The following is a 25,195-nucleotide window of genomic DNA, read 5'->3' as shown; positions in this document are numbered from 1 at the left end:
ATTTCTGGTGAACGTGGGGTTTGTAGTCCTTACATAGTAACCAGTAGATTTCTGGTGAACGTGGGGTTTGCAGTCCTTACATAGTAACCAGTAGATTTCTGGTGACGTGGGTTTCAGACATGCTGCTTTTTTAAATGCGCTCCAGTTGCGTCTCTGCCATCGGAGATTTTTTTTTTTTACTGTCAGCTGCCCCCCCCCCCGCCCCTCTCTCTCTGTGTCTCTCTCTTACAACACACACAAACCTCACACACACACCACACCACACACACCACCACACACACACACACACACACCACACATATACCTGGTGTGGAATAAAAAAATAAAAAAAAAAAGAAACCAAAAAAAAAAAAAATCACACTGATCATAAAAATAAAAAGTTAAAAAAGAAAGTTATATTGAATATGAAAACTCTTTCATTACATTTTACTTCATATTGCAACAGCATTTGTTGTATTAATTGTTGCAAAACGTCTGTATATAGTTTGTTTGTTACCATGACAACACCATTGATCTGAAGCTCGATGCTGTCATGTAAATAGTTTTCAAATCAGCAATAAATATAACAATTTTTGATCAACTCATATCAATTGCTCTTCAGGTCCATTGACAGTTTTGGCAACGGGCAGCTCAACGTGCATCGTTAATTGTTTTTCCACAAGACAGAAGATGGGTGCACCGTTCCCAGCGATGCTGCAATACCGGGTCGATGCGTGGAGTGAACGGAGCAAGCCCCTTTTTCAACTCCCATTGCTAAAATCCATTTAATATGTTGTCCCCTGATAGAGGACATATCAGATATTAAACTGATAAGAACAGATACTACACTTGATCTTAGCCAAAGGCCGAGAAGCGATGACCACCACCTCTATGCTGTCAGATGCGACCTCCCCGGACGGTTCTCAGTTGTCACGGTCCAGTAATTTAAATGGACATAACAGCTGCTGCTTAGCACCCCCGTCCAAGCGCTTCATGGGGAAGCACAAAAGGTTTTAGTTAAAGACGGCAATTGTGGTTTTCCCAATTGGTCAAGCTCCTGCCAACGTGCATATTCCCATGCTGTCACATTTTGGCTACGTTTAAGAATCTGAGTTTCCTTTTGGAGAGCATATTTGTTTTTCACAAGTACAAAAGGCTTAGCCAAACAGCAAAGCCCACCAAAAATATTCAACTCATAGGCGTTCCTCTCCACGGAAGTCTTTAGTAAAAGGCGAAAGACTTGTGCGTTATGAAGAGAAACCAGAGTAAGTACAGCCCACTCTCGAGAGCAGCCGAAAACGCCAGTCTTCCCAGTCCCAACCCTCGCGGTAATTCTCACTTGGTGTGCCGCTTTCCAAATCCAAGTCCTCACCAATATTTTGTCCTTGCTGTTTTTCTGCCAATCAAAAGTGCAAATCTTGCTACACTTTTGTATGGCTTTATCTTGTCAAGTATTATAACAACGTTTGATACCAGGAACCCAACGAGGTTTCACAGATCATTCAGTTTTTAGGACAATTTCTGGCGGTAAAATCTGCCAGCCATGTCTCTTCAGGTCCGTTGACAGTTTGGGCAACGGGCAGCTTCACGTGCATCGTTAATTGTTTTTCCAGAAGACAGAAGATGGGTGCACCGTTCCCGGTGACGCTGCAATACCGGGTCGATGCGTGGGTTTAGATTTGTGCATATACACATCAACTTTCTTTACTTACTGCATATACACATCAACTTTCTTTGATTCATCATCACCATTCATTATGTCATCAGCACCATTCATTATTCATCACACCATTCATTATGTCATCATCACAATTCATTATGACATCAACTTTCTTTTATATTACTGCATACACTAGGGGTGATCCGAGTGTCCGGTTGAAAACGAGTATCCGGTACGGTTAAAGCACTTTGCCGAGTACAAGTTTTATCCGAGTAATATGAGTCAATATCCGTGCTCGGATGAATAAAACTCCTCAACTGGCCGCGCAGCGTTCTGTGATAATCAAGCGCCCCCCCCCCCGCCTACAAACCCGCTCGGATCAATCACCCACACACAGAACATGGAGAAATGCGCTCTCTCTCGCTCTCTCTCTCGCGCTCTCTCCTGCTCCGTCAGTCAATTCGGTCTGCGGATCTGTTCCGTTAACGTTTAGGGTTTCTTCAGCTTCAGGTTTGTTTTTAACTTCGGTTTGTAGTCCTTACATAGTAACCAGTAGAATTTCTGGTGAACGTGGGGTTTGTAGTCCTTACATAGTAACCATAGACTTCTGGTGAACGTGGGGTTTGTAGTCCGTACATAGTTAACCAGTAGATTTCTGGTGAACGTGGGTTTCAGACATGCTGCTTGTTTTAATGCAACTCGCAGTTGCGTCTCTGCCATCAGGAGATTTTTTTTTGTTTAGTGTCCGCTGCCCCCCCCCCCCCCCCCGCCCCCTCTCTCTCTGTGTCTCTCTCTTACACTCACCACACACACACACACTCACACACACCACACAGACACACACACACACACATATAACTGGTGTGGAAATAAAAAAGAAAAAAAAAAAAAAATCACACTGATCATAAAAAAATAAAAGTTAAAAAAAGAAAGTTATATTGAGTATGAAAACTCTTTTTCATTACATTTTACTTCATAATTGCAACCCCATGTGTTGTATTAATTGTTGCAAAACGTTCTGTATATAGTTTGTTTGTTACCATGACAACACCATTGATCTGAAGCTCGATGCTGTCATGTAAATAGTTTTCAAATCAATCAGCAATAATATAAAATTTTTTGATCACTCATATCAATTGCTCTTCAGGTCCATTGACAGTTTTGGCAACGGGCAGCTCAACGTGCATCGTTAATTGTTTTTCCACAAGACAGAAGATGGGTGCACCCCGTTCCCAGCGATGCTGCAATACCGGGTCGATGCGTGGAGTGAACTGAGCAAGCCCCTTTTTCAACTCCCATTGCTAAAATCCATTTAATATGTTGTCCCCCTGATAGAGGACATATCAGATATTAAACTGATAAGAACAGATTTTTTTTTTTTTTTTTTTGAAAATAATTTATTGACTCATTTCATACTTTTGTCATTTAACATGTCACATCAAAGTTACCTTCCAAAATACAACAAGTCAATAAATAATCCATTCCAAAACAACCTTCAAGAGATGCATTATCATAAATAATCCATAAAACATCCAAACAAATTGCTTTAAAAATGCATTACAGATAACATTGTCATAGATTAAAAGGTATAAAAGGTTTCAATGTAAATGAGTGTCTATGTTAAATCTCTCCTCAGCAGGGAGTGCATATGTTATGAATAAAAAGTCCACTGTTGTGCAGGAGTGGGTGAGTCCCTACCAAGTGGAACTCATTCCGCTCCCCCAAACAGATTTGGTCTCTCGGGATCCTGTCGAGGTGCTCAGAGGAGACCCTCACCCTGTATATTCCTTCCCACCGACCTCACCCGGAGGGTCAGGCCGCCGCTGCTTTGAACTTGTACTGTGTGGGCTCCGGCTCCTTCGTGCGAATGGGCACAGAGGCGATTCTTCTTTGAGGCTGTGTTCCTAGCCCTGCCGCCTGCAGCTCTCGCCCATTCGGAACCGTCGCTGCGGCCATCCGGATCCACAGCCTCGGGGGGGATCTGGCATGTGGCTTCCTTTCCAGCAAGTTTCTGGAGGTCCATATGGCGTCTTTGATGGCGGCTAGGGTGAGCCATGTTCTGTTTGGCAAATGTTCGTGCTGTATCTGTTTTCCTTGGCTCACCCCCGCACAGCACCAGCACTGTGGTGTAAGGACCTCCCTTCTGGGCAAGTACGGGAATTGCAAGGAGCCGGCCATTGCCCACTGTTCTACGGCAGCGCTGCACTCCCAGTAGCAGGTGCCTCTCACACAACTCATGCGCGCCACAACCTGGTCGGGGGCAAGTTGCGTGCGCCGACATGCCCGCGGGAGTGCATTACGGACGCTGACCGGGAGGATCTCGAGCTGACCTGACTTTCTTCTAAGTCAGTCCTCTAAGTGTCCAGTATCCTAGTCTCTGTCTGACTTTCCCTACCTTGTCTGCCCATTTGTTTTCCCCTTCCCCCTCCCTATCAAACTTGATCCCAAGTATTTTTTGGTCGGTCCGTCACAGTCAGGGGGAGTCCTGTCGTCTCAGTCGCCGTCCATGGTCCATAAAATTGGCTTGGGTCTTGCTTCGGTTGAGCTTCGACCCAGAGGCCTGTCCGAACCAGTCAGTCAAGTCCAGCGTCCTGTTGACAGATAAAAGGTCAGTGCATAAAATGTTGATGTCGTCCATATATAAAATGCATTTTGTCTCGAGTCCCTCCGCTCCCTGGGACTCTTACCCCATGGATTCGTTGGTCCCTTCTCAAGATCTGTGGCATCGGTTCTATTGAGAGGCGTAAAGGAGGGCAGATACGGACAACCCTGACGGACAAAACCGCAGTTTATATCCACTGCTGCTGTCAGATGCCCGTTAACATGAATTTGCTGTTGATTCCCCCCGGTACAGCAGTCCCACCCAGGCTATAAACCTTCTTGGGACCCCCATTTTTTGCAGTACCTGAAAGAGGTACTGGTGCGAGACCCGCGATCAAAGGCTTTCTCTTAAATCTCTAATTCAGGACTACTAGCGAATGTTTCTGTCTTCTCGCATAACAGATGGTGTCTCGGATCAGTACGAGGCTGTCGGTGATCTTCCTCCCCGGGACTGCACAGGCTGATCTGATCGCGGGTGAATCAGCTCTCCTAAAACAGGGACATACGTGAAGCTAATATTTGCTAAAAAGTTTACGGGTCGACATTTAAAAGTGTGATGGGTCTCCAGTTTTTTCAAGTCTGTCTTGTCTCTGTCTTAATGTAAAAGCGTCACTATCTCTACTCTAAAACTGTCAGGAAGTCGGTCCAGTTGTTCAAATCCATAAAAACAACAGCAAGTCTGGTGTGCTAAAATGTCCACAAATGTCAAGTAAAATTCCAAGGGAAGCCCGTCTTCTCCTGGTGACTTCCCTTTCTTAAAGAGTTTTTACACAGTTGTTTAGTTCAGTCATGTTAAAATCTTGAGTTAAGAGCACATTGTCATTTTTTGGCTTGTTCAATTGATTATTAAAACTTCGGTCATGGTGTCCTTTATTAACTGCTTTTTTCCGTGTACAGTTCACGGTAAAAGTCTTCGACGGTTTCTTTAATTTCCTCTGTTGTGTTAGCTATGCACCCGTTTTCCTTTTTTAAGTCTTAACATGCCCCCCCCTTTATTTATGATTTTCCTTAAAAAAATACTTGTTGCACTCTCTCCTTCCTCTATTTCCCTCTCCTTGCTTCTTAGTATGACACCTTTGCTTTTAATTTCTGCTAAAACCGACATCTCTGTTTTAATTTGTTTTACTTCTCATTAAAATCCATTCCCTGTTGGATTAATTAAAATACCTCTGAAGTCGTTTCTGCAGTCCCATCATGCGTCTGTTTCCCGCTATCTTTTTTCCTCTTACCTGCCTGTCTGTAAAAAGTCTTAGTCTTCCCTCACCATTCCCACCACTGTGCGCGTGTATCGTAAACGTCTTGAAGGGTCTGCCATTCTTTGTATTGCTCCCTGTACTGCCTATCTAGCTCCCTGTCTTCTAACAGGGAGCAATTGAGCTTCCACAGACCGCTTCCTGCCGTCACACCGGAAAGAGTGAAAGAGTGCAGGAAAGCATTGCGTGATCAGAAAAGAAAACAGGTACTAATCTAGCATCGGTTGGTGGGCAGTCACGTGATAAAATGTAGTCTATGCGAGAGGCTCGGGTGCCGTCACTACTGAACCAGGTGAAGCCCTCCTCTCTGGATGCATGGTTTTAAAACCGTCCACAAGTTTAAATCGCTACATATACTTTGTAATAAAAGTGAAGTCTTGTCTGCTTTAAAATCATCCCCTGTTCTTCTCCTGTCGTTCTTGCTTAAAATACAATATAAAATCCCCCCCTACGACTAAAGGTAGCCTACCTAGCATGTGGGGCTGCAGGTCTTCTAAAAGGTCATACCTGTCTTCTTGTCATTAAAGCCATAAATATTTAAGACTTTAAATCCCTCCCCATAAAAGTCAGGTGTGTTAAAAGTGCCCGACCATCTCTCACCACAGTGCTGCCCTTTACCAAGACTAGAGGGTTTTTTATTAAAATGGCCACTCCATCACTCTTGTTTTCATTTGAGCCGCTCCATAGTGACGTTTGTGGCCATAACTCCTCCCATCCCTGTAGTGCTTTAAAAATGGAAGGCCCATTCCTGTAATAAAACACACATCTGACTTAAAAGAGTTCAGAAAGGATAAACCGTCTGGGCTCTAACTCTCGACTTGACGCTTCTCACATTGATAGTTGAGAAGGTGAGTGCCATGAGTATGGTTAAGAAAAAGTATGACATCTGTTATGGAAGTTTCTGTTCAGCGAGGGAGGAATTTGTTGTGAAGAAGAGACCTTGTTGAAACAAAATAAAGACAGGCTAGAGACTGGATTAAAGTTTAGATATTCGGTGAAAGAGTTTAATTATTTTCTCGAGAGAACAATCAAACAAAAAATGACGAGAATAGCAGTTCACAATGAAACAGAGTGACAGAGTGACCCCACAATTCTGGTGTCTGCGTATCCTTAGACCACCAACCCTTTATCCTCTTCTGCTCCAACAGTAAAGTTTTATCACCTATAGAGGAGAAAACCCTTTGATTCTAAACAAAACACTTCATCTTATTTCTCAGATTTGACGGAGCCAGCTGCTGTCTCTGTCCTAATGATTATTGCATCAGCAGATGGCTGTCGCTGTCGTGTCTACCTTAGAAGTGAAGAGATTTATCTTTTCTATAGATTAGTTCCGTTTCCTGACCTAAACTTTGGGCAGCGTGACATTTGTCTATCTCCCGACCGCCTGTATCCTCTTCGCCTTCTGTTTGTCCTGGAGATAAACAGCGCCACGCCAGTTGCTGTCCCTGGGGACTGAGGGCCCTAAAACAGGAGGTGTCGTAGGAAGCAGTAAACATCTTTATGAGGCAAAAGGGTGAACTAGGGTGACACAGCCAGAAGACATTGTGGTGATTTAACCTAAAACACAGATGACTTTTACGAATGCGTAGGAAGTGAATAAACATCCAGATAAGCAGTCTTTGCCTACGTGGTGAATCATTGTCTATGTAATTTTTCCATCACATTCCCCACTTTTGATTACAACCCTAATCATCATACATTTGAAAATTACTGGAGAATATTCATGAAAAGAGGAAAATGAAAGGAATTAACACATTTCTTCGAGGAGTCTAATCCTCTGGGCTCAAGCTACCCCTAGCATAAAAGAAATATATGAGCAATCAAATGAGTTACAGGAGTTTAAACCTCACACGAACTCAGAAGCTGAATCTGAGTTAAATTCGTCATCTTTGTAGGTGGGCAGATCAAACAGACCAGGACCATCATCATGTAATTGCACTGCCTGATACTGAACCTTTTCAAAGACAAACAGAGCGGAAATCATTTTCTTAAACAATGGGATAATGCAGCAAATAGCAATTAGAAGAAAAATCGTTACAGAGACAAATGGAGTTGCAACTTTCCACATCATTGCTTTCCAACCTTCCCCAAATATCCAAGCACCCCAGTCCCACCCAGAATCTGATGTAGGGACATCTTGGGCCTTGAGAACAGTGGCGAGTTGTTTTAGCTGATGGACTGTGTCAGTGAGATTACCTTCAATGTCTGGGATGAATGTGCAGCATTGATCACCTATTACATGACAGAGGCCCCCCTGAGCTGCTAACAGTAAATCTAACCCCATCTGGTGTTGTAGAAGCATGTTACGCATAGCTCGCATGACGGGAGGGAGTTCACTAAAACCAGCAACCATCACAGCAGTCAGATTTTCCAAACTTTCATGTATTTTATCAATATTATGTGCATTATTCACTGCGCCCCACCACGGAAGGGATCCTGAGAGGAATTTGGACCCAGCCCCTGTCATTGCGCGTCTGGCCCTAAAAGTGCTGTCAACAGAAGTGACAGGACGAGAGGAACGCTGCGAAACGGGTTCAAAAGGTTGAATTACAGTGATTGACGGGGTCAGGTAGATCAGAGCGCACCTGCCTGACCATAAAGGCGGGAGGAGTTGGTACCAGTGGTCACCGCAAAGCCAAACATAGTCTACTAAAGAGCCTGCACCCGAATCATCAGGCCAGCGTATTACATTAGTTCTGGAGGGGTCTATCATTGTGAGATTAATAAACCCCGGACGTTCGTTTAAGCATTTGCTGATGCTGAAACCCCCCACCCCGCATGTTGCATTAACAATTGTCACGCACCCCATTGTTTTGCCCAAGTATTGTGTTCCCTGACCGCGAGTACGTGTAATACAAAGTGCATGCTGTAGATTCTGCATATAACTATAGTGGAATTGTCCTAAACTCTCGGAGTCAGGAATTATAGTGCCATTTGGTACACGCACATTACGATTATGGAAATACGCACAAGGGTCTTTTAGAGAGGGGGCGACATAAGGCATAGTTTTTTCACCTGTTTCTACATCTGAGAGCGCGGTCAGTGCACAAATGGAGTCATTTAGGGTTAACGCGTGTGGTTTGACGGGTGTGGCCTGTTTTTGTGAATGAGGGAATAATGAACAAACAAAGCATGAGTCATTTATACCTACATCACGTGTGAGTTTCCTGATGGAGCCCAGCCAAACGTTGGATGAGAACGCGTCGTCTTTGTTAGAAGGGACAAACCATTTGTTTACTGTAGCCCCTTCAGTTTTTGTCGGTGTCAGCTTTTCGTTCGCGCCGCCGTTGTATTTTTTAACAGCATTGTTGTACATCTCGGCCGTCAGCACCTCGATGTAGAACGCCCCGCATGGATCTTTTCCCTTCAAGTGTGCGCATATTATGAAATAGCCTTGGTCTCGTGGGTCGGCATTGTTTAGGGTTAGCACTAACTCAGGTGAAAAGGCGTATATTTTTCTCACCGACAATCTATTTCTCAAATTTGTGCGGTCAGAAAGGATCTGATATCCCCAATCTTTCTTACCCGTGTGCCAAATTGCTAAGTCCCATGAAGGGCACAGAGCCTTCCCCTTACTGTCCCTTCCCACGTCCATCACGGATGCATAACATATGTAAAACTCCTCCCTTGCCCATAGTGACGTGTCGGGTCCACACTGAATAAACTCGCATGGTCGTATTAAGAAACTATTAGTGGAGTTGGCCACTGCTGTGAAGTTTGTTGACCTTAGATTATTGTTTCTTTTATTTTGCTCAAACTCTGGTTTCCAATATCGTCTAGATGCGGATTGTGGGGAGCGCGTCACTCGTTTTGTATCTGCATGCGATGTGGGAAAACTGAGTGTGTGTCGTGCATCAGAGGCGTTAATGGGAAAAAGAGTGATGTTAGAGACATTTTTGTGTGGCTTAGCCCTTTCGTATCTGTCCATCAGAATAAATGCAATCCCCATACACACAAACACAACACAGAGAGCAAGAATACTTTTAGAACCCCCCACAATGTGAGATGGATACCGCAGCTGTCTTCTCCTGTGCCCTTCCATCGTCGCGGCAAGTCTGCTGCTTCAGGGGCGAGATGCGTGCGGATGACTGGATGGGTGCTGCAGGACCAGGCTGTCTTGCTTCTGGCGAAGTGGATATCTTCTGGTGTCAGAGGTTCGTCCGCCAGCACATGACACACCGTTGGAGTCAGTCTTTACCACTGCCTCGTTTCTGGTGAGTTGTACTGCAGCGTTGGTGGCACAGAACTTGGGCTGTCCGGCCACGGACTTCTGGGCGTCTGGCGGGACTGGCTCGTCCTCTGGCGCTGGGACCCTCTTGCAGTGTGATGCGTGGATCCACGGAGCCCGCTCAGCAACCTTCACTGCTGTGTGGGTGACCAGAAGAACCTGGAAGGGGCCTTGCCAGCGTTGGGATTGCCAGTTTTTCCTCCTGAAGTTTTTTACGACCACAAAGTCTCCTGGCTGCAGCGTGTGGAGTGGTCCTTCAGCAGGGTGGGGCAGGGCAGCAGAAACCTGGATTCTTATGGCAGAGAGAGCAGAGGACAGTTGTACACAATATTGCAACATCTCATGCTCACACAGAGCGGTAGAGGGAAGGGGTGCTTTAGGAGCTTCTACCCCCACACTTGGTGGTCTGCCGAAGAGAATCTCAAAAGGACTGAGGTTACTGCGCGTTCTTACCCTCATTCGCATGTACATTAGTACGATTGGTAACGCCTTTGTCCAGGGAAGACCTGTGTCTTCGCAGCATTTGGCCAGTTTGGTTTTTAGAGTGCCGTTTTCTCTCTCAACGGAGCCGGCGCTCTGGGGGTGGTAGCTGCAATGCCTCCTGAGGTCTATGCCGATGTACAGACTTAACTGGGTTATTGCTTCATTAACAAAATGCGTGCCGTTATCACTTGACAATCGACTTGGTATTCCCCATCTGGGAATAATTTCAGACATTAGAGCTTTTGCTACCACTGAAGCGGTTTGTTTTGAAGCGGGAAACACCTCCACCCATTTTGAGAACATATCAACCATCACCAGACAACACTTCTTCCCCTCTGATGGTGTTAATTCAACAAAATCCATCATCACATGTTCAAACGCTTGTGTCGGTGGTGGGTGCCCCGCCTGCTGTGTTACAATCTCTGGTCTACCAATGTTGTGTTGTGCACATGTCATGCAAGCTTTACAAAACTTTTCTGCAAATGTTGTGAAGCCCTTTGTGAACCAAGTCTGTGTTAACAGAGACAGCATGCTTCCCTTGGAAACATGATCCCGCCCATGTGCTAACTTAGCAAAATGTGAAAAGAAATGGCGTGGAAGGCAGTGTTTTGAATCTGGCCCCAGCCAGACACCCTCTTTAAAGGTGCACCCTGCATTTTTCCACTGTGTCTTTTCTTGTGGCGTAGCATGTGTCTGCATAGCTGCCACTGAATCTGGAAGAGAAAAATCAGTGGTGGTGCAAGTTAATGTGTCCTCCAGCACAACGGGAAGGCGTGCAGCAGCTTTTGCAGCCATGTCAGCACGCGCGTTTCCCCTGGAGACCTCATCAGTTGCCCCAGTGTGTGCGGAACATTTGCATATGCCTATCTGTGAAGGGAGCAAAATAGCAGACAGAAGGTCATTTATCAGTCTGTGATTCAAAATAGGCTTACCATCAGATTTGAGGAAGTTTCGGTGTTTCCACAATGCCCCAAAATCATGTACAACCCCAAAGGCGTACCTTGAATCTGTATAGATCGTAACAGACGACCCCTCAGCCAGTTTGCACGCTTCAGTGAGAGCAATGAGTTCAGCAGCCTGCGCAGAGAAATGTTTGGGAAGAGATTTAGCGATTAAGGTCTCTGAGTCTGATACTACAGCAAACCCTACCTGTCCCTGTCCGGTGTCAGGGCAGCGTGAGGCTGACCCATCCACATACAAAACCAGATCTGAATTTGGCACCGGTGTGTCGGTCAGATCTGGGCGCGGAGCACAGGTGTGTTGCAATTCAGCCAAACAGTCGTGCGGTTCACCCTCACCTAGCGAAGGCATGAGAGAAGCAGGGTTAAGTACTGTACATCGTTTAACAGTGACATTTGGCATATCAAGCAGACATGTGTGGTATCTCAAATACCGTGCTGCTGATAAATGAGAAGATTTTTGCTCCAATAGGATCAGTGAAACTGCATGTGGCACTAACAATGTTAATGGAGCATAGCCCACTATGTCTCGTGATGCTGACAGAGCTTTCTCAGCTGCCGCAACGGCCCTAAGACACGTGGGCAGGCCTGCTGCCACAGGATCAAGTTTCGCGGAGAAATAGGCCACAGGCCGGAGCCTGTCGCCGTGCGGCTGCAGGAGAACAGACGTCATGCAGCCCAAACGTTCATCCACTGTCTGAGTGAATGGAAGTTTAGGGTTTGGCAAACCTAAGGTTGGAGGGCTTTGAAAAGCTTTTTTAAGACTTACAAACGCCTGGTCCGCCTCGGTTGTCCAGGTGACGCGGTCATGTGCAGACAAGTTGTTACCGTGTATTATGTCAGCTAAAGGTTGAACTAACTGAGCATAATTTGGGATGAAAACACGACAGTAGGAACACATTCCTAAAAATGACATCATTTGTTTTTTTGTTACTGGCTTTGGGAGGGAAATTATCGCCTCGATTCGAGATGGAGACAATGTTTTCCCTGCCGCTGAAATGTCATGACCCAAAAAATGCACTTCCTGTTTAACAAATTGCAGTTTTGCTAAACTAGCCTTATGCCCCTCTGCTGCCAGATGGCACAGCAGTGCAATAGTGTCTTGTTCACACTGAGCTTTTGTTGAACTTGCAATCAGGCAGTCATCAACATACTGAAGGAGAGCAGAGCCTGGGGAAAGGGTTAAACTCTCCAGGCTCTCTCTCAGTGCCTCATTGTAAATGGTAGGGCTTTCGACGAACCCCTGCCCCAAGCGTGTGAATGTGTAGGCCTTACCATCAAACAGGAATGCAAACCAGAACTGGCTGTCTTTGTCCACAGGAACACTGAAAAAAGCGTTAGACAAATCAACAACAGAAAAATACTGTGCCCCCCCTGGAATCCCTTGCAATATGGTATAGGGGTTCGGAACGAGGGGAGCCCGTGCGTGGACCGCTGCATTTACTGCTTTGAGGTCTTGGACAAAACGCCATTCGACCGGTTTTCCCTTGTCACGAATTTTCTTGACCGGGAAAATAGGCGTGCGAACGGGTGAATCAGGACACGGAACAATAACACCTGCTTTCAAAAGAGAGTTAAAAACCGGCCTGATTCCATTAATTGCTTCTTGTTTCAGTGGGTACTGATGTCTTTTGGGCCTGAAATCTGAGCGAGGAGTGATGACGACAGGCTGACAATTTTTTATGAGCCCCACGTCATATTTGTGCGCTGCCCACAGGTGATTCGGCACTTGGGACAGCAACGGAGAGATATCTGTGGGTGAAACAATCACAGAGTTATTCAAAAACGTGTGTGTGTGTGTTTCAGCCTCTTTCCGCTGGAACACACTGCGTGTGGCTGTCACTCGGCATGATAAAAGCTTCCGATAAGCTCCCGTGGAGGGGGAGGTGTACACATCCCCTTCCGCGGTTTCAGCCCAGTCAGTCAGTTGGTCACAGTCCAGGACAAACTGTCCCAAGTTTCTCCACTGATCTGTGGGAGATTTGGACAAAGAAATATGAGCACATGAATGTTGATTTCTGAAAAACACTCTCTGTTTTTCAGTCAAGTTTACAGCAACTGCACATTTATTTTTATGCCAGTATAAGTAAATACATTCAAGCTCATCTGTTTCTTCTTTGAAAAATTCTTCAACAAACATGTCATCACGTTGCGAGGAAACAAAACAAGTGCAATGCAAGTCATGTTCCTCTCTGAACTCAGCAAAAGGAGAGATCAAGTTTCTGGCCTCATGCAGCAAGCCTGCTGCATGACCCTGGGGAATAGCCCACTGAAATACGAGCTGGGAGCCATGTGCGCTCTGTGAAAACAATGAGTCATCCTGTGTGGTGATATCTAATCTTACGACCTTCAGGCCTGTTGCAGTGGGGATCACTCCCACACCGAAACGTAACATGAGGTCTCTGCCTAGCAAATTTACTGGACACAGGGGAGAGAGCAAAAATGAACATTTTGCTCTCTTCTCTGGTTCTGAATCATTTGGGTCACTGTGCACACACGACATTGGGGATGAAAACCTTTCTGGGACAATTGCTCCACTTGCACTTCTGCACAGAATAATTCTACCTGAAAGTTTTGATCCGGAAACAACGACTTCTGGAGCACAGAATTAGTTGCCCCCGAATCTACCAAAAACTCCACATCCTTCCCTTGCACATTCAAAATGATTGTTGGTAATTTCTTATAAGCATCAGATGACAACATTGCATAAGTAGGAATACTTTCTATATGTTGCTTTTGCTCCAAATAAGAGATTGCATTCATTACGTTTTCCTCATCAGTGGGGGAAACAATGTGACATTTAATGTCTGAACTAGATGCAGAAATTTGTGTTTGTGAGTTTGCATTTTTACTTTCCTTTAGCTGGGTGGATCTCGCTGGCCCGACTCTCCGTCACCATTCCCCTCCTCCTCCCGTCAATCCGCCTGCTGCTGACTGTTGCTGCGGCCCTCAGCTGGTTCTCCCTTTCGTTGTCTCGGAGAAGGACATTTGTCAGCCCAGTGTCCTCTGCCCCCACAATTAAAGCACACTCCTTGGTCCGCTTGTGGTCGTCTTTCGCCCTTGCCTTTTCCTCTTCCTCTCTCCCTCTTTTTCCCGTCTTTCCCAGCGAGTTGGTTTACTGTATTAAACAGCGTCAGCTGGGCGTCTTCAGTCTTTTTCTTTGTTTTTCTCTCTGCCTGACGAGCAGTCTCCTGCTCCAGGTGTTCTGCGTGCTTTGCGTGTCTGACAATTTCTTGCAATCTTGCTTCGTCAAAACCAATACAGGACTTCATCACCCCATTTCGGATTTCTGGCAGCAGTCCATTCAGGAAGGCATTCTTCAGATGGGATTCCCATGATCCCATGCTCTCTCCCAGCTCCGCTGGCTCCTGTATTCCGCTGTGCCTGGTGAAAACTTCGCCAAGGCGATGTTGGAATTCCTCTGTAGTTTCCCCCCTCTTCTGCTTGGTGCTGTTGATTCGACCCATGTCCGTTCTATCGGGGAACTTCTCCTTAATCGCGTCGTACAATTTGTTCACCAGAGTGATGTATTCTGCGTTGCGTGCGTGGTCCAGCTCAGGGTGTCGAATGACTGGATCATCTCTTCCCCCCAGAACTGACTTGATTTTTCCGTACTCCGTCGGACCCAGATTGCGCACAAGCACGCTTCTCAGTTCATTAATTGTTGGTAAAAATGTCTCTATCCACCCCTTGAGGGCCTGTGCAAAACGAGGCCCAGAGTCCTTGCAACGAGGAAGGTGGCTGGTTGCGTCACGCACGTCTGCTTCAGTCCAGGGCCGGTAGATTACGCCAATTTCCCCTGAGGCCAGCGGGACCTGAATCATTGGAAACAGCTGTACTTTGGCCTCGTTATCTGTTGCTTCCGGAGGCGAGGCGGTTTCCCGGGAGGAGGAGGCGGCTGAGGAGGAGGTGGCGGAGGCTGCGCCGGCCAGCCCATGTGATCTCGTTATAGGCGGTGACTTGGGAGGCGGCTTTGATTTCAGTCCCCCCCTCTTCTGTTCCAGCTGAGGTGGAGCCGGCCCTGAGGGTGGAGGGGGTGCTGTGGCTGGAGGGCGGGTGGTGACATCCGCCGTGTCTACCTTTAGCGTCATGGCGTCATCAGCAGCAGCGGCGTGCACAGGAGGGGGGTAGGGAGGGAGCGGGAGGTCGGTCCACGGATCCACTTCTTTTATGCTCGGATACAGAGAAAAAACAAATGTGTCATTGGCATGTTCTGTTTTGACTACTTTCTGTGTATCAACAGTGCTATCAGCAGCTCCTTTAGACACAAAGTTTTTCATCTGTCTTTTTTCCCTGGCTGTGGCTTCCTTCATCCACTGATTAAAACATTCCTTGTTTTTCTCTATTTGAACCAGATCTAGAGTACTAATTGTTTTACCCCCTCTGAGTAATTTTTCTTCTTCTTCTAAATCTTGCTTTAGCATCCTAAGCTTCCCTGTGCTCAAAGAGCCATTTTCAGGGAAGCCATGCTTAGTGGTCCAATAAACCAAACAATCTAAGGTTTGTGGACCATAGCGTCTCACCATCCCATCAACCAGCGGGCCTGAAGGAACGTGTGACTTTGTGCCTTTATTGCCCATGACTAAAAATGAAATGAGCAGGTATTTGAAGTACTTCTTTTTCGTATAATCGTCACTATACGGCCCAGTTTAGTCTCTCGGTAAACTTTGCGAAAAAACCTGAAAACAGCTGTAACTTAATTTAAGCTACAATGACTGTTTATCTGTGATAGATTTTAGCTCGATGAAAATCCAGATAGGCAGCTACGATGACTGTTTATCTGTATGATTTCAAAATCTATCCGTCACCCCGTCCTACTCCCCTGTGTGATGAGATGATGATAAATTAGTGGTTTATTCTGTTCAACAACCGGGATGTTTAAAACCCACGAATAAAACCCTTTTTCTTTTGCTTTAGTAGAAACCTAAAATTTCCCAAACCAAAAGATAAACACTTCACCAAATAATCCCAGTGAAAAAACCCTTGGTCAGTCTTTGTCTCACACGGTGTCTCAGTATTCAATTCAAATTGTTTAAAATTGAAATTCTAAAATAACTCACCCCCGCTGTTTGAAATTGCTTCCTTCCTTTCGTTTGGATTTCAGAGTGGAATCAGCGAGCCCTCCGCAGATTTCTGACCCTCTGTCTCTCAAAGGTGTTTTCGGCGAGGTTTAGAGGCAGGCGATCGTCAGATCCCTGGATGTACTGTCATCAGTCACCAGCGGAGTCCCGTTCTGATCCCTCCTTGAAATCCTGCCGACAACGCCAAGTTTGTTATGGAAGTTTCTGTTCAGCGAGGGAGGAATTTGTTGTGAAGAAGAGACCTTGTTGAAACAAAATAAAGACAGGCTAGAGACTGGATTAAAAGTTTAGATATTCGGTGAAAGAGTTTAATTATTTTCTCGAGAGAACAATCAAACAAAAAATGACGAGAATAGCAGTTCACAATGAAACAGAGTGACAGAGTGACCCCACAATTCTGGTGTCTGCGTATCCTTAGACCAACCCTTTTATCCTCTTCTGCTCCAACAGTAAAGTTTTATCACCTATAGAGGAAAAAACCCTTTGATTCTAAACAAAACACTTCATCTTATTTCTCAGATTTGACGGAGCCAGCTGCTGTCTCTGTCCTAATGATTATTGCATCAGCAGATGGCTGTCGCTGTCGTGTCTACCTTAGAAGTGAAGAGATTTATCTTTTCTATAGATTAGTTCCGTTTCCTGACCTAAACTTTGGGCAGCGTGACATTTGTCTATCTCCCGACCGCCTGTATCCTCTTCGCCTTCTGTTTGTCCTGGAGATAAACAGCGCCACGCCAGTTGCTGTCCCTGGGGACTGAGGGCCCTAAAACAGGAGGTGTCGTAGGAAGCAGTAAACATCTTTATGAGGCAAAAGGGTGAACTAGGGTGACACAGCCAGAAGACATTGTGGTGATTTAACCTAAAACACAGATGACTTTTACGAATGCGTAGGAAGTGAATAAACATCCAGATAAGCAGTCTTTGCCTACGTGGCGAATCATTGTCTATGTAATTTTCCATCACAGTGTGTGTGTGTGTATACATACATACATACACACATGGTATGGGTGTTAGTTTATTAAAGGTTAGGGGAATCTAATCTTTTCTTAACGTTCTGGGAACGTTTGTTTATTGTTACAGCAAACTTTCCCTAACGTTCTACAAAGGTTGCAATGTTAAGGAACGTTCCGTAACTTTGCTAAAGGTTGCAACGCTAAGGGAACGTTCCCCTAACATTCTCTAAAGTTTCAACGTTCCCGTAACGTTGCTAAAGGTTGCAACGTTCCCGTAACGTTCGCTAAAGGTTGCAACGTTCTTAGATTGTTCCCCTAACGTTTGCCTAACTTTCTCTTAAGGTTGTAACTTTTAGAGAACGTTAGGGACGTTCCGAGAACGTTTGCTGTAACCAAAAACGAACGTTAGAAAACCTTCCAATTAACCAACAGACAACCGAAATACAACCAAAAGAAACATTCAGGGAACATTCCCGCAACCAAAAACGAACGTTCGGTAACCAAAACTTGTTAGCTGGGAATCCTGCATTTGACAGACGAGCTGCCCCAATACAGCCACATTATACGGTGCAAACTCAGGCATTCCCACTCTCTCAAACACCACCGCCCAACGTGGGGCTAAAACCCACGACCCTGAGATTAAGAGTCTCATGCTCTACCGACTGAGCTAGCCAGGCACTTCTCAAAGTTTGACTTGCGGTCCAAACATTTCACTTACAACTTCTGAACTGTTACGTTCTAGAATGTTAGGTTGAAGTTCTAGAATGTTAAGCTGCCATTCTACAATGTTAGCTTTAATTTCTAAAATGTTAAGCTGCAGTTCTAGAATGTTAGGTTGAAGTTTGTTGGAATTTAAAATGTTATATGTGCTTAAACATTGTGGGTGATTGCAATTATACATTCAAGTCAAAAGGTAAAAGCATTATTTCAGCATAAATGAAGACATGTTGGTCATGCGTTAAGTTTGTTGTCATAAGTATATAGTTTGTTGTTTGTTGTTTGTTACATTAAGATGTTTGCAATACTTCTGTTTTATAAATAATGTTCTGTTACATTTGTTATAATAAGCCACTCTACAAATGTGTCAGAAGTTGAATTGATGATGTTTTTCTTTATGGCCCACTGATCTTTTGCTTTGCCAGTCCTGAAGTGAGGTCATAAACTTTAAGTCACATTCCAATTGAAAGATAACGATAGGCACAACACCACACACACCACACACACACACACACACACACACACACACACACCACACACACACACACACACACACACAACACCACTGTGGCCAAGAGACCCCACCCTTTGTGAATAAGACCAGGGGGTCCAGGAGCAGAGGGTCAGACAAATTTGGGGTTGAGCCGTGTTAGGTTGACTCTGTATTTGTCTCTAGGATATCCTATGTAATAAATGGATTCACACATCCACATCTGAGATTTGACTACTAATTGAATGAACCCTGAGAATGGAGCAGGATTTAGCCCCAACACCGGTGAGTGTATATATCCTGTTATATTTAATCAGGTGTTAAACTTATAAAATATGGTACATATTTGGCATATTAATAAAATGCATGAACTTATTGGTTGCAGGATTGATCTACAGACCATATTGGAAAAAATGGTCAGCAAAGTTGATGGAAGCTTCTGTCCCACAAGAAACCAAATAAATGTCTGCAGGGATAATGTTTTCCTGTGTAGCCTGTGGGCGTAGGTCCTTCAACCCTGAAGCAAAATTGAATGTTGTGTTTGTGGATGACGATGACAATGGTGAAGGGGCAGTTGACGAAGGGGGCACAACAAGAGAGTACCTAAGGCTGTTGATGAGGGCCGTCCACCGGTCAAATATCTTTGAGGGACATGAGAAAGACCGGCAGTTGTCTCTTGATACTCAAGGTAGGGAATCCCAAATTCTTAAGACTGTTATTCAACTGGCAGAATTCTAGAAATTTATTTGGAAAAACTCATTTAGAAATTATTTGTCCTGTATGATTTATTTTGTTCTGTTTGGGTTGGGCAGATTTCATCAGGTATTGTCTGTATCTTATTTTCTTGGTAAGAATTTTTCCATGATTCCCAAAGGTGCAATAGTAATTTGTAGTAGCACTAATATTAATCATAGCACGTTAAGGTATTACATTTTCAGGACGCAGAGCAGTCTTTTAGTTATGTCTTTATTTTTAGCTTTGCAAACTAAACTTAACTGTGGTTCAGGCGCAGGTAACCAGTGTCGTGAGGATATCGACATCCTCATAAACACGAGGGCTATGTTGCTTAAACATCTCATTTATGTAGGGAAGGTGTTGTTAGAAGCCAATTTTGGACTCTCTCACGCTTTCATTATTTTCTATCTGTCTTTTAGGAAGGAAACAACAACAGTCCAAGATGCAAACAGTGCAATTGCAGAGGAAGCCGATAGTCTCAGCATTATAGGTGCCTTAAGACATGTGTCCAGCCTGCAGGAGAAGCTTACTTTAAACTAGATGTGGAAAGTTGAAAGGTTGATTTCTTTCACTTATACTGTGGCTTAAAACACATTCCACCGAGATTTGAACTCAGATCACTGGATTCTGAGTCCAAAGTGCTAACCATTACACCATGGAACCTTTAAAAGTGTTGCAAGTGTTTACTTGACATTTTCTTTTTATAATATCCACATAATATTGAAATGATATGATATTGAAGACACACAACAATCACATGAAGATGAAAAAGCAACAATTATTGGCCAACTTAAGTCATTTAGTTAGCTAAGCGTTCAGAGGATGTGGGAAAGGCAAGTCAAGAACAGGTTTCCAAAAGTAGAATGGGAGCCAGAGCGTTCCTCTCCTGTGGAACCAGGTTCCAGTTTGGGTTCAGGATGCAGACACCATCTCCACATGTAAGAGTAGGCTTAAGACTTTCCTCTTTGTAAATCTATACGTAGGCTGGCTTGGGTGAGTCCTGAACCATTCCTTAGTTGTGCTGCTATAGGCCTAGACTGCCGGGGGACTTCCCATGATGCACTAGGTACCTCTCTCCTCCTCCTTCTCTCCATCTGTATGCAACCTCATATGCCTTTGAGATACAAGAACTTCTTCACTTGCGTAAATGGCCTGTTTGTGCAAACAAAAGGTGGAAACAGATGATCTTGGGTGTAGGGTTTGGTGATTTTATTACCCCTAAAGTGTCTGCCGGTGCTTAGCATTATTAGCACCACACTCAAACCATCTGAGCTAACCAGCCTGCTTTTTAAGTGTTTGAAAAAAGAAAAATTTCCAAAAAAACAAACCAGGCGAAATCAGCAAAATTGGGGTGAGTTCTGGATGGTTACTGGTTGTGTATGGTTTGTAGGGACTGCATATGTTTTCGGCCTTTCAAAAAAGACACGGAAAGCATAGCTATAGAGTCCAAACCAAGATGCTACATGCTCCATTCTGTTTCTGGAGGTAGACAGGAATTTCTAACCACGAAGGGACTTGAAACCTCAATCTTCTGATCCGAAGTCAGACGCCTTGTCCATTAGGCCACGTGGTTGCAAGAAAAGGTAATATTTCCAAATCTGAATTGCCATGGTTTATCTGAAATTCAGGAGCGAGGTAACATTTTAAAAAAGCAGACTAATCAGGTGGCCAGTTAGCTTTTGTTGAAGGAAATAGATTGAATGCTAGGCACATTAGTTACCTGTGACTCATATTGCACTTACTGAGCAGACAACCTTACAACTGTATGTTTTTGGCCTTGCTACAAAAGACATGGAAAGCAGAGCTATAGAGATTGAGACTTGTTTTTGCGTTAATGGCCGATTTGTGCAAACAAAAGGTGGATACAGATGCTCTTGGGCGTAGGGTTTGGCGATTTTAGTACCCCTAAAGTGTCTGCCGGTGCTTAGCATTTTAGCACCACACTCAAACAATCTGAGCTAACCGGCCTGCTTTTTAATGTTTAAAAAGAACAGATGTCCAGAAACAATTAAGGCCAAATTGAGCAAAATTGTCCGAGTTCTGGATGACCTGGATGAGTTGTACACTTTGGCAATTCTGAACACTTTCAGACACTGTTGTATCATGTAAGTAACATGCACAAGTCTTTAAAAAGAATTGTGGCTGTTTTCATGCAGGTTTGCATCATAACAATGCGGGTGCTATCTCTAAATGAACAATGGGCAACCTACATCCATCTTGATAGCACCCAAATCTCTGTGCTGATCTCCCTGCTTGGATGGCAAGTCATCTGGTGGATTTTTCCCATCAAGAGGAAGCGGATCAAGAGGGAGATATGTTTTATTGTACTCACCAGCAATAAAGTTTATTTGTCCACAAATCACAATAGGTTATCAACGTTTTCAGCGAAAAATAACACCACAGCTCAAGTCCCTGATAAGACAACAGCTTGATTGTGTGATATGTATGAAGTGCTCGCTATCGTCATCTGTCATGCAGGTTTGCAGGATGTTCACAGTCTGCTACTCGCCATGATGAGTTGGGACTTTGAGCTTTTTAACCGTTTTGGTCAATTTAGCCAATTTTCAACCAGTTTGTGCAATAACATTTGGTCTTCTCAGGCATTGTGCAAATTATGGTCTACCCTCCTGCTGTCCAGAAGACCGTGATCATGGCAACAGCTTAATGGTCTTCATTTACTTAAACTTCAATCTGTAGTTCAGGAGATTATTTTTTCCACAGCCAGTAGTTTTAGATGCCTGGGTAGCTCAGTCGGTAGGGTTCAAGTCCCTGTTCAGGCGTAGAGTTGCACATTGCTAGATGAGTTGTCCATTTGACATGTCTGTATGGACATTGACCAATTCAGACACTATCATTTCATGTGTTCCATGCACAAGTCTTTAAAAAGAATTGTGGCTGTTTTTCAAGCAGGTTTGTATCATAACAATGTTGCTGGTAAGTCTAAATGAACAATGGGCAACCTACATCCATCTTGCTAGCACCCACATCTCTGTACTCATCTCCCTGCTTGGATAGTATGTCTAAGGACATACCACATATGTTCTATAACCCTTTTCATTGGTTTGCTACCACTCTTAAATAATTCCTTTTATTGTATCAATCTCAGAAATAACCAAAGAATGACAAATTCCATTCATGTGTTTGTGCCAGTGTTCAACCACCTGTCACTGTATTTTTAGCATCAGTTGTGTTTTTTTTGCTTTGAAAAAAAACTGCCCTAAGTGAGGGTTGAACTCACAACTTTCAGATTATGAGACTGACGCACTGCCTACTGTGCCAACAAGGCTATGAAAGGAGCTGCAATGGTTCGCAAAATTTCAGAAAAACTAACAATGTGGTCGTCAATCTTAATAAAAACAATGTATGTGGAGACCTATGTTCTCTCACAAAGGCTAAGATTGACCCTATATGCTTTGTCATGACCCCATGAAAAGGGGAGACAAAAGACTGTGCAAAGGTTGTATACAGTGCCTTTTAAACTTTTGACACATTTCAGGCTTCAAACATAAAGATATACATTTTTTATTTTTTGTGAAGAATCACCAACAAGTGGGACACAATTGTGAAGTGGAACAAAATCTATTGGATATTTTAAACTTTTTTCTGGTGCGTGCAAAATTATTCGGCCCCTTTACTTTCAGTGCAGCAAACTCCCTCCAGAAGTTCAGCGAGGATCTCTGAATGATCCAATGTTGACCTAAATGACTGATGGTGATAAATAGAATCCACCTGTGTGTGATCAAGTCTCTGTATAAATGCACCTGCTCTGTGATAGTTTCAGGGTTCTGTTGAAAGCGCAGAGAGCATCATGAAGACCAAGGAACACACCAGGCAGGTCCCTAATACTGTTGTGGAGAAGTTTAAAGCCGGATTTGGATACAAAAAGATTTCCTAAGCTTTAAACATCCCAAGGAGCACTGTGCAAGCGATCATTTTGAAATGGAAGGAGTATCAGACCACTGCAAATCTATCAAGACCTGGCCGTCCCTGTAAACTTTCAGCTCAGACAAGGAGAAGACTAATCAGAGATGCAGCCAAGAGGCCCATGATCACTCTGGATGAACTGCAGAGAACTCCAGCTGAGGTGGGAGAGTCTGTCCATAGGACAACAATCAGTTTTACACTACACAAATCTGGCCTTCATGGAAGAGTGGCAAGAAGAAAGCCATTTCTCAAAGATATCCATAAAAAGTCTTGTCTAAAGTTTGCCACAAGCCACCTGGGAGACACACCAAACATGTGGAAGAAGGTGCTCTGGTCAGATGAAACCAAAATCAAACTTTTTGGCCACAATAGAAAACGATATGTTTGGCGTAAAAGCAACACAGCTCATCACCCTCAACACACCATCCCCACTGTCAAACATGGTGGTGCAGCATCATGGTTTGGGCCTGCTTTTCTTCAGCAGGGACAGGGAAGATGGTTCAAATTGAGGGGAAGATGGATGCAGCCAAATACAGGACCATTCTGGATGAAAACCTGTTGGAGTCTGCAAAAGACCTGAAACTGGGACGGAGATTTATCTTCCAACAAGACAATGATCCCAAACACACAGCAAAATCTACAAAGGAATGGTTCACAAATAAACGTATCCAGGTGTTAGAATGGCCAAGTCAAAGTCCAGACCTTAATCCAATCCAGAATCTGTGGAAAGAAATGAAAACTGCTGTTCACAAGCGCTCTCCATCCAACCTCACTGAGCTCAAGCTGTTTTTCAAGGAATAATGGGCAAGAATTTCAGTCTCTTGATGTGCAAAACTGATAGAGACATACCCCAAGCGACTTGCAGCTGTAATCGCAGCAAAAGGTGGCTCTACAAAGTATTAACGCAAGGGGGCCGAATAATTTAGCACGCACCACTTTTCAGTGTTTTATTTGCTAAAAAAGTTTAAAATATCCAATAGATTTTGTTCAAAAGTCAACGTTAACGTTAGTGGTTAGCGATTGGCATAGCAAGCTAGCGATTTTTAAAAAGTTTCAGTTAGGAACATGGTTGCAAGCATGTATGGACAGGACTGTATAGACCACAAAACAAGACTGTCGTAATTTTTAAATCAATTATTTAAGCCGAAAATACCAGAAATGCGTCTCTCTGGTCGATGCCGCAGCCATTGTTGCCTGTTGCACATTGTGTATCGCTACCCCTCGGTTTCAAGTAAGATGGCATTCTCCCTTGATTTTCTTCATTCATTGTCTATGGTTCCTAGGGCCATACACCCCTTACCCCTCGATCAAAAACATTATTGGGACAGCACTCACGTGAACGCTCAAGACGTAGGGAAAGGGGTAGGGGTAAGATAGAGAAATGAGATTCAGCCTAAGACCTCTTGTGTTAATCTGACTGATAGGGTTATGGAACATAGTGGTAGACCAAGGCCTCCTGTGGTAATCTGACTTGAAGGGTTTTGGAGCGTAGTGTTAGACTAAGACCTCCTTTGACACAAACTAAGCAGTATGCTCTCCCTTTTATACCTCAGGCTATTGTAGACAGCACAACAACCACTTCAAACATACAGTTTTTATTGTACTTTATCTATACAATATTAATGCTCCAGTTTTAATGGGTGTTACAGCGGGTATGAGCACTCTAATTTCCATTTTAATGGATGAAATAAACATAACATAAAGACTGTACCCTTCAGCAGGAGGAAACATTTCACAAACAGATGCATTTTTAATTTTCAACAGCCTGGGAGTGGACTTTATATGGAGACAAAGCATAGCAATTAGCAGAGGATGGTTTTGATCCATCGACCTCTGGGTTATGGGCCCAGCACGCTTCCGCTGCGCCACTCTGCTCTGCTGAACAAGGCCACAGGTTCAAATAAGCAGGTAAATCACCGTAGTTTTAGATGTTTAAATGTGGGCACAAGAAAGCTAAGAGATTACTGTGGGGAAATGGAGACTGGCTAGGTTAACTGAAGATTTTAAACACTGTAAAAAATGTATGAAACATATGAACATGTTAAACATGTACGGGCATATAATATATACCTGCAGTCTCAGTCTTTGGATGGTATAGGTAGCGTATCGCTACCGTGACGGCTGACATGCGC

At 44.2% G+C, this 25,195-nt stretch overlaps 1 protein-coding gene and 4 non-coding genes across 5 annotated transcripts; all 5 read right to left on the bottom strand.

Moving 5' to 3' along the window:
* Positions 1-668: 668 nt before the first annotated feature.
* On the bottom strand, positions 669-857 carry LOC116681530 (U2 spliceosomal RNA). Its single transcript, XR_004330036.1, has one exon. It is a non-coding gene; the product is annotated as a U2 spliceosomal RNA (small nuclear RNA).
* Positions 858-1,134: 277 nt separating this feature from the next.
* On the bottom strand, positions 1,135-1,248 carry LOC116681532 (U5 spliceosomal RNA). Its single transcript, XR_004330038.1, has one exon. It is a non-coding gene; the product is annotated as a U5 spliceosomal RNA (small nuclear RNA).
* Positions 1,249-2,853: 1,605 nt separating this feature from the next.
* On the bottom strand, positions 2,854-3,040 carry LOC116681531 (U2 spliceosomal RNA). The gene has a single exon (XR_004330037.1). It is a non-coding gene; the product is annotated as a U2 spliceosomal RNA (small nuclear RNA).
* Positions 3,041-6,699: 3,659 nt separating this feature from the next.
* On the bottom strand, positions 6,700-13,927 carry LOC116681526 (uncharacterized). The gene is made up of 2 exons (XM_032509638.1): positions 12,439-13,927; positions 6,700-11,502 (listed from the first exon to the last, which is right to left on the bottom strand). Exons 1-2 carry the CDS (start codon positions 13,664-13,666, stop codon positions 9,557-9,559), a joined length of 3,174 nt encoding a protein of 1,057 aa, XP_032365529.1. The 5' UTR covers positions 13,667-13,927; the 3' UTR covers positions 6,700-9,556.
* Positions 13,928-20,639: 6,712 nt separating this feature from the next.
* trnar-ucg (transfer RNA arginine (anticodon UCG)) lies at positions 20,640-20,712 on the bottom strand. Its single transcript has one exon. It is a non-coding gene; the product is annotated as a tRNA-Arg (tRNA).
* Positions 20,713-25,195: the final 4,483 nt, after the last annotated feature.

Source organism: Etheostoma spectabile, unplaced genomic scaffold (genome assembly GCF_008692095.1).
Source record: "Etheostoma spectabile isolate EspeVRDwgs_2016 unplaced genomic scaffold, UIUC_Espe_1.0 scaffold00018647, whole genome shotgun sequence".
NCBI lineage: Eukaryota > Metazoa > Chordata > Actinopteri > Perciformes > Percidae > Etheostoma > Etheostoma spectabile.
Note: the sequence above shows the minus strand (reverse complement) of the source record. Positions and strands in the feature narration are given on the sequence as shown.

Excerpts from the sequence above, each read along its gene's own strand:
- LOC116681526 (XM_032509638.1), bottom strand. The coding sequence starts at position 13,666 with ATGTCGTGTGTGCACAGTGACCCAAATGATTCAGAACCAGAGAAGAGA. Across the intron at positions 11,503-12,438 it reads GTTTGCATTCCTGTTTGATG|GTGAGGGTGAACCGCACGAC; the intron begins GTAAGGCCTACA and ends TGCCTTCGCTAG.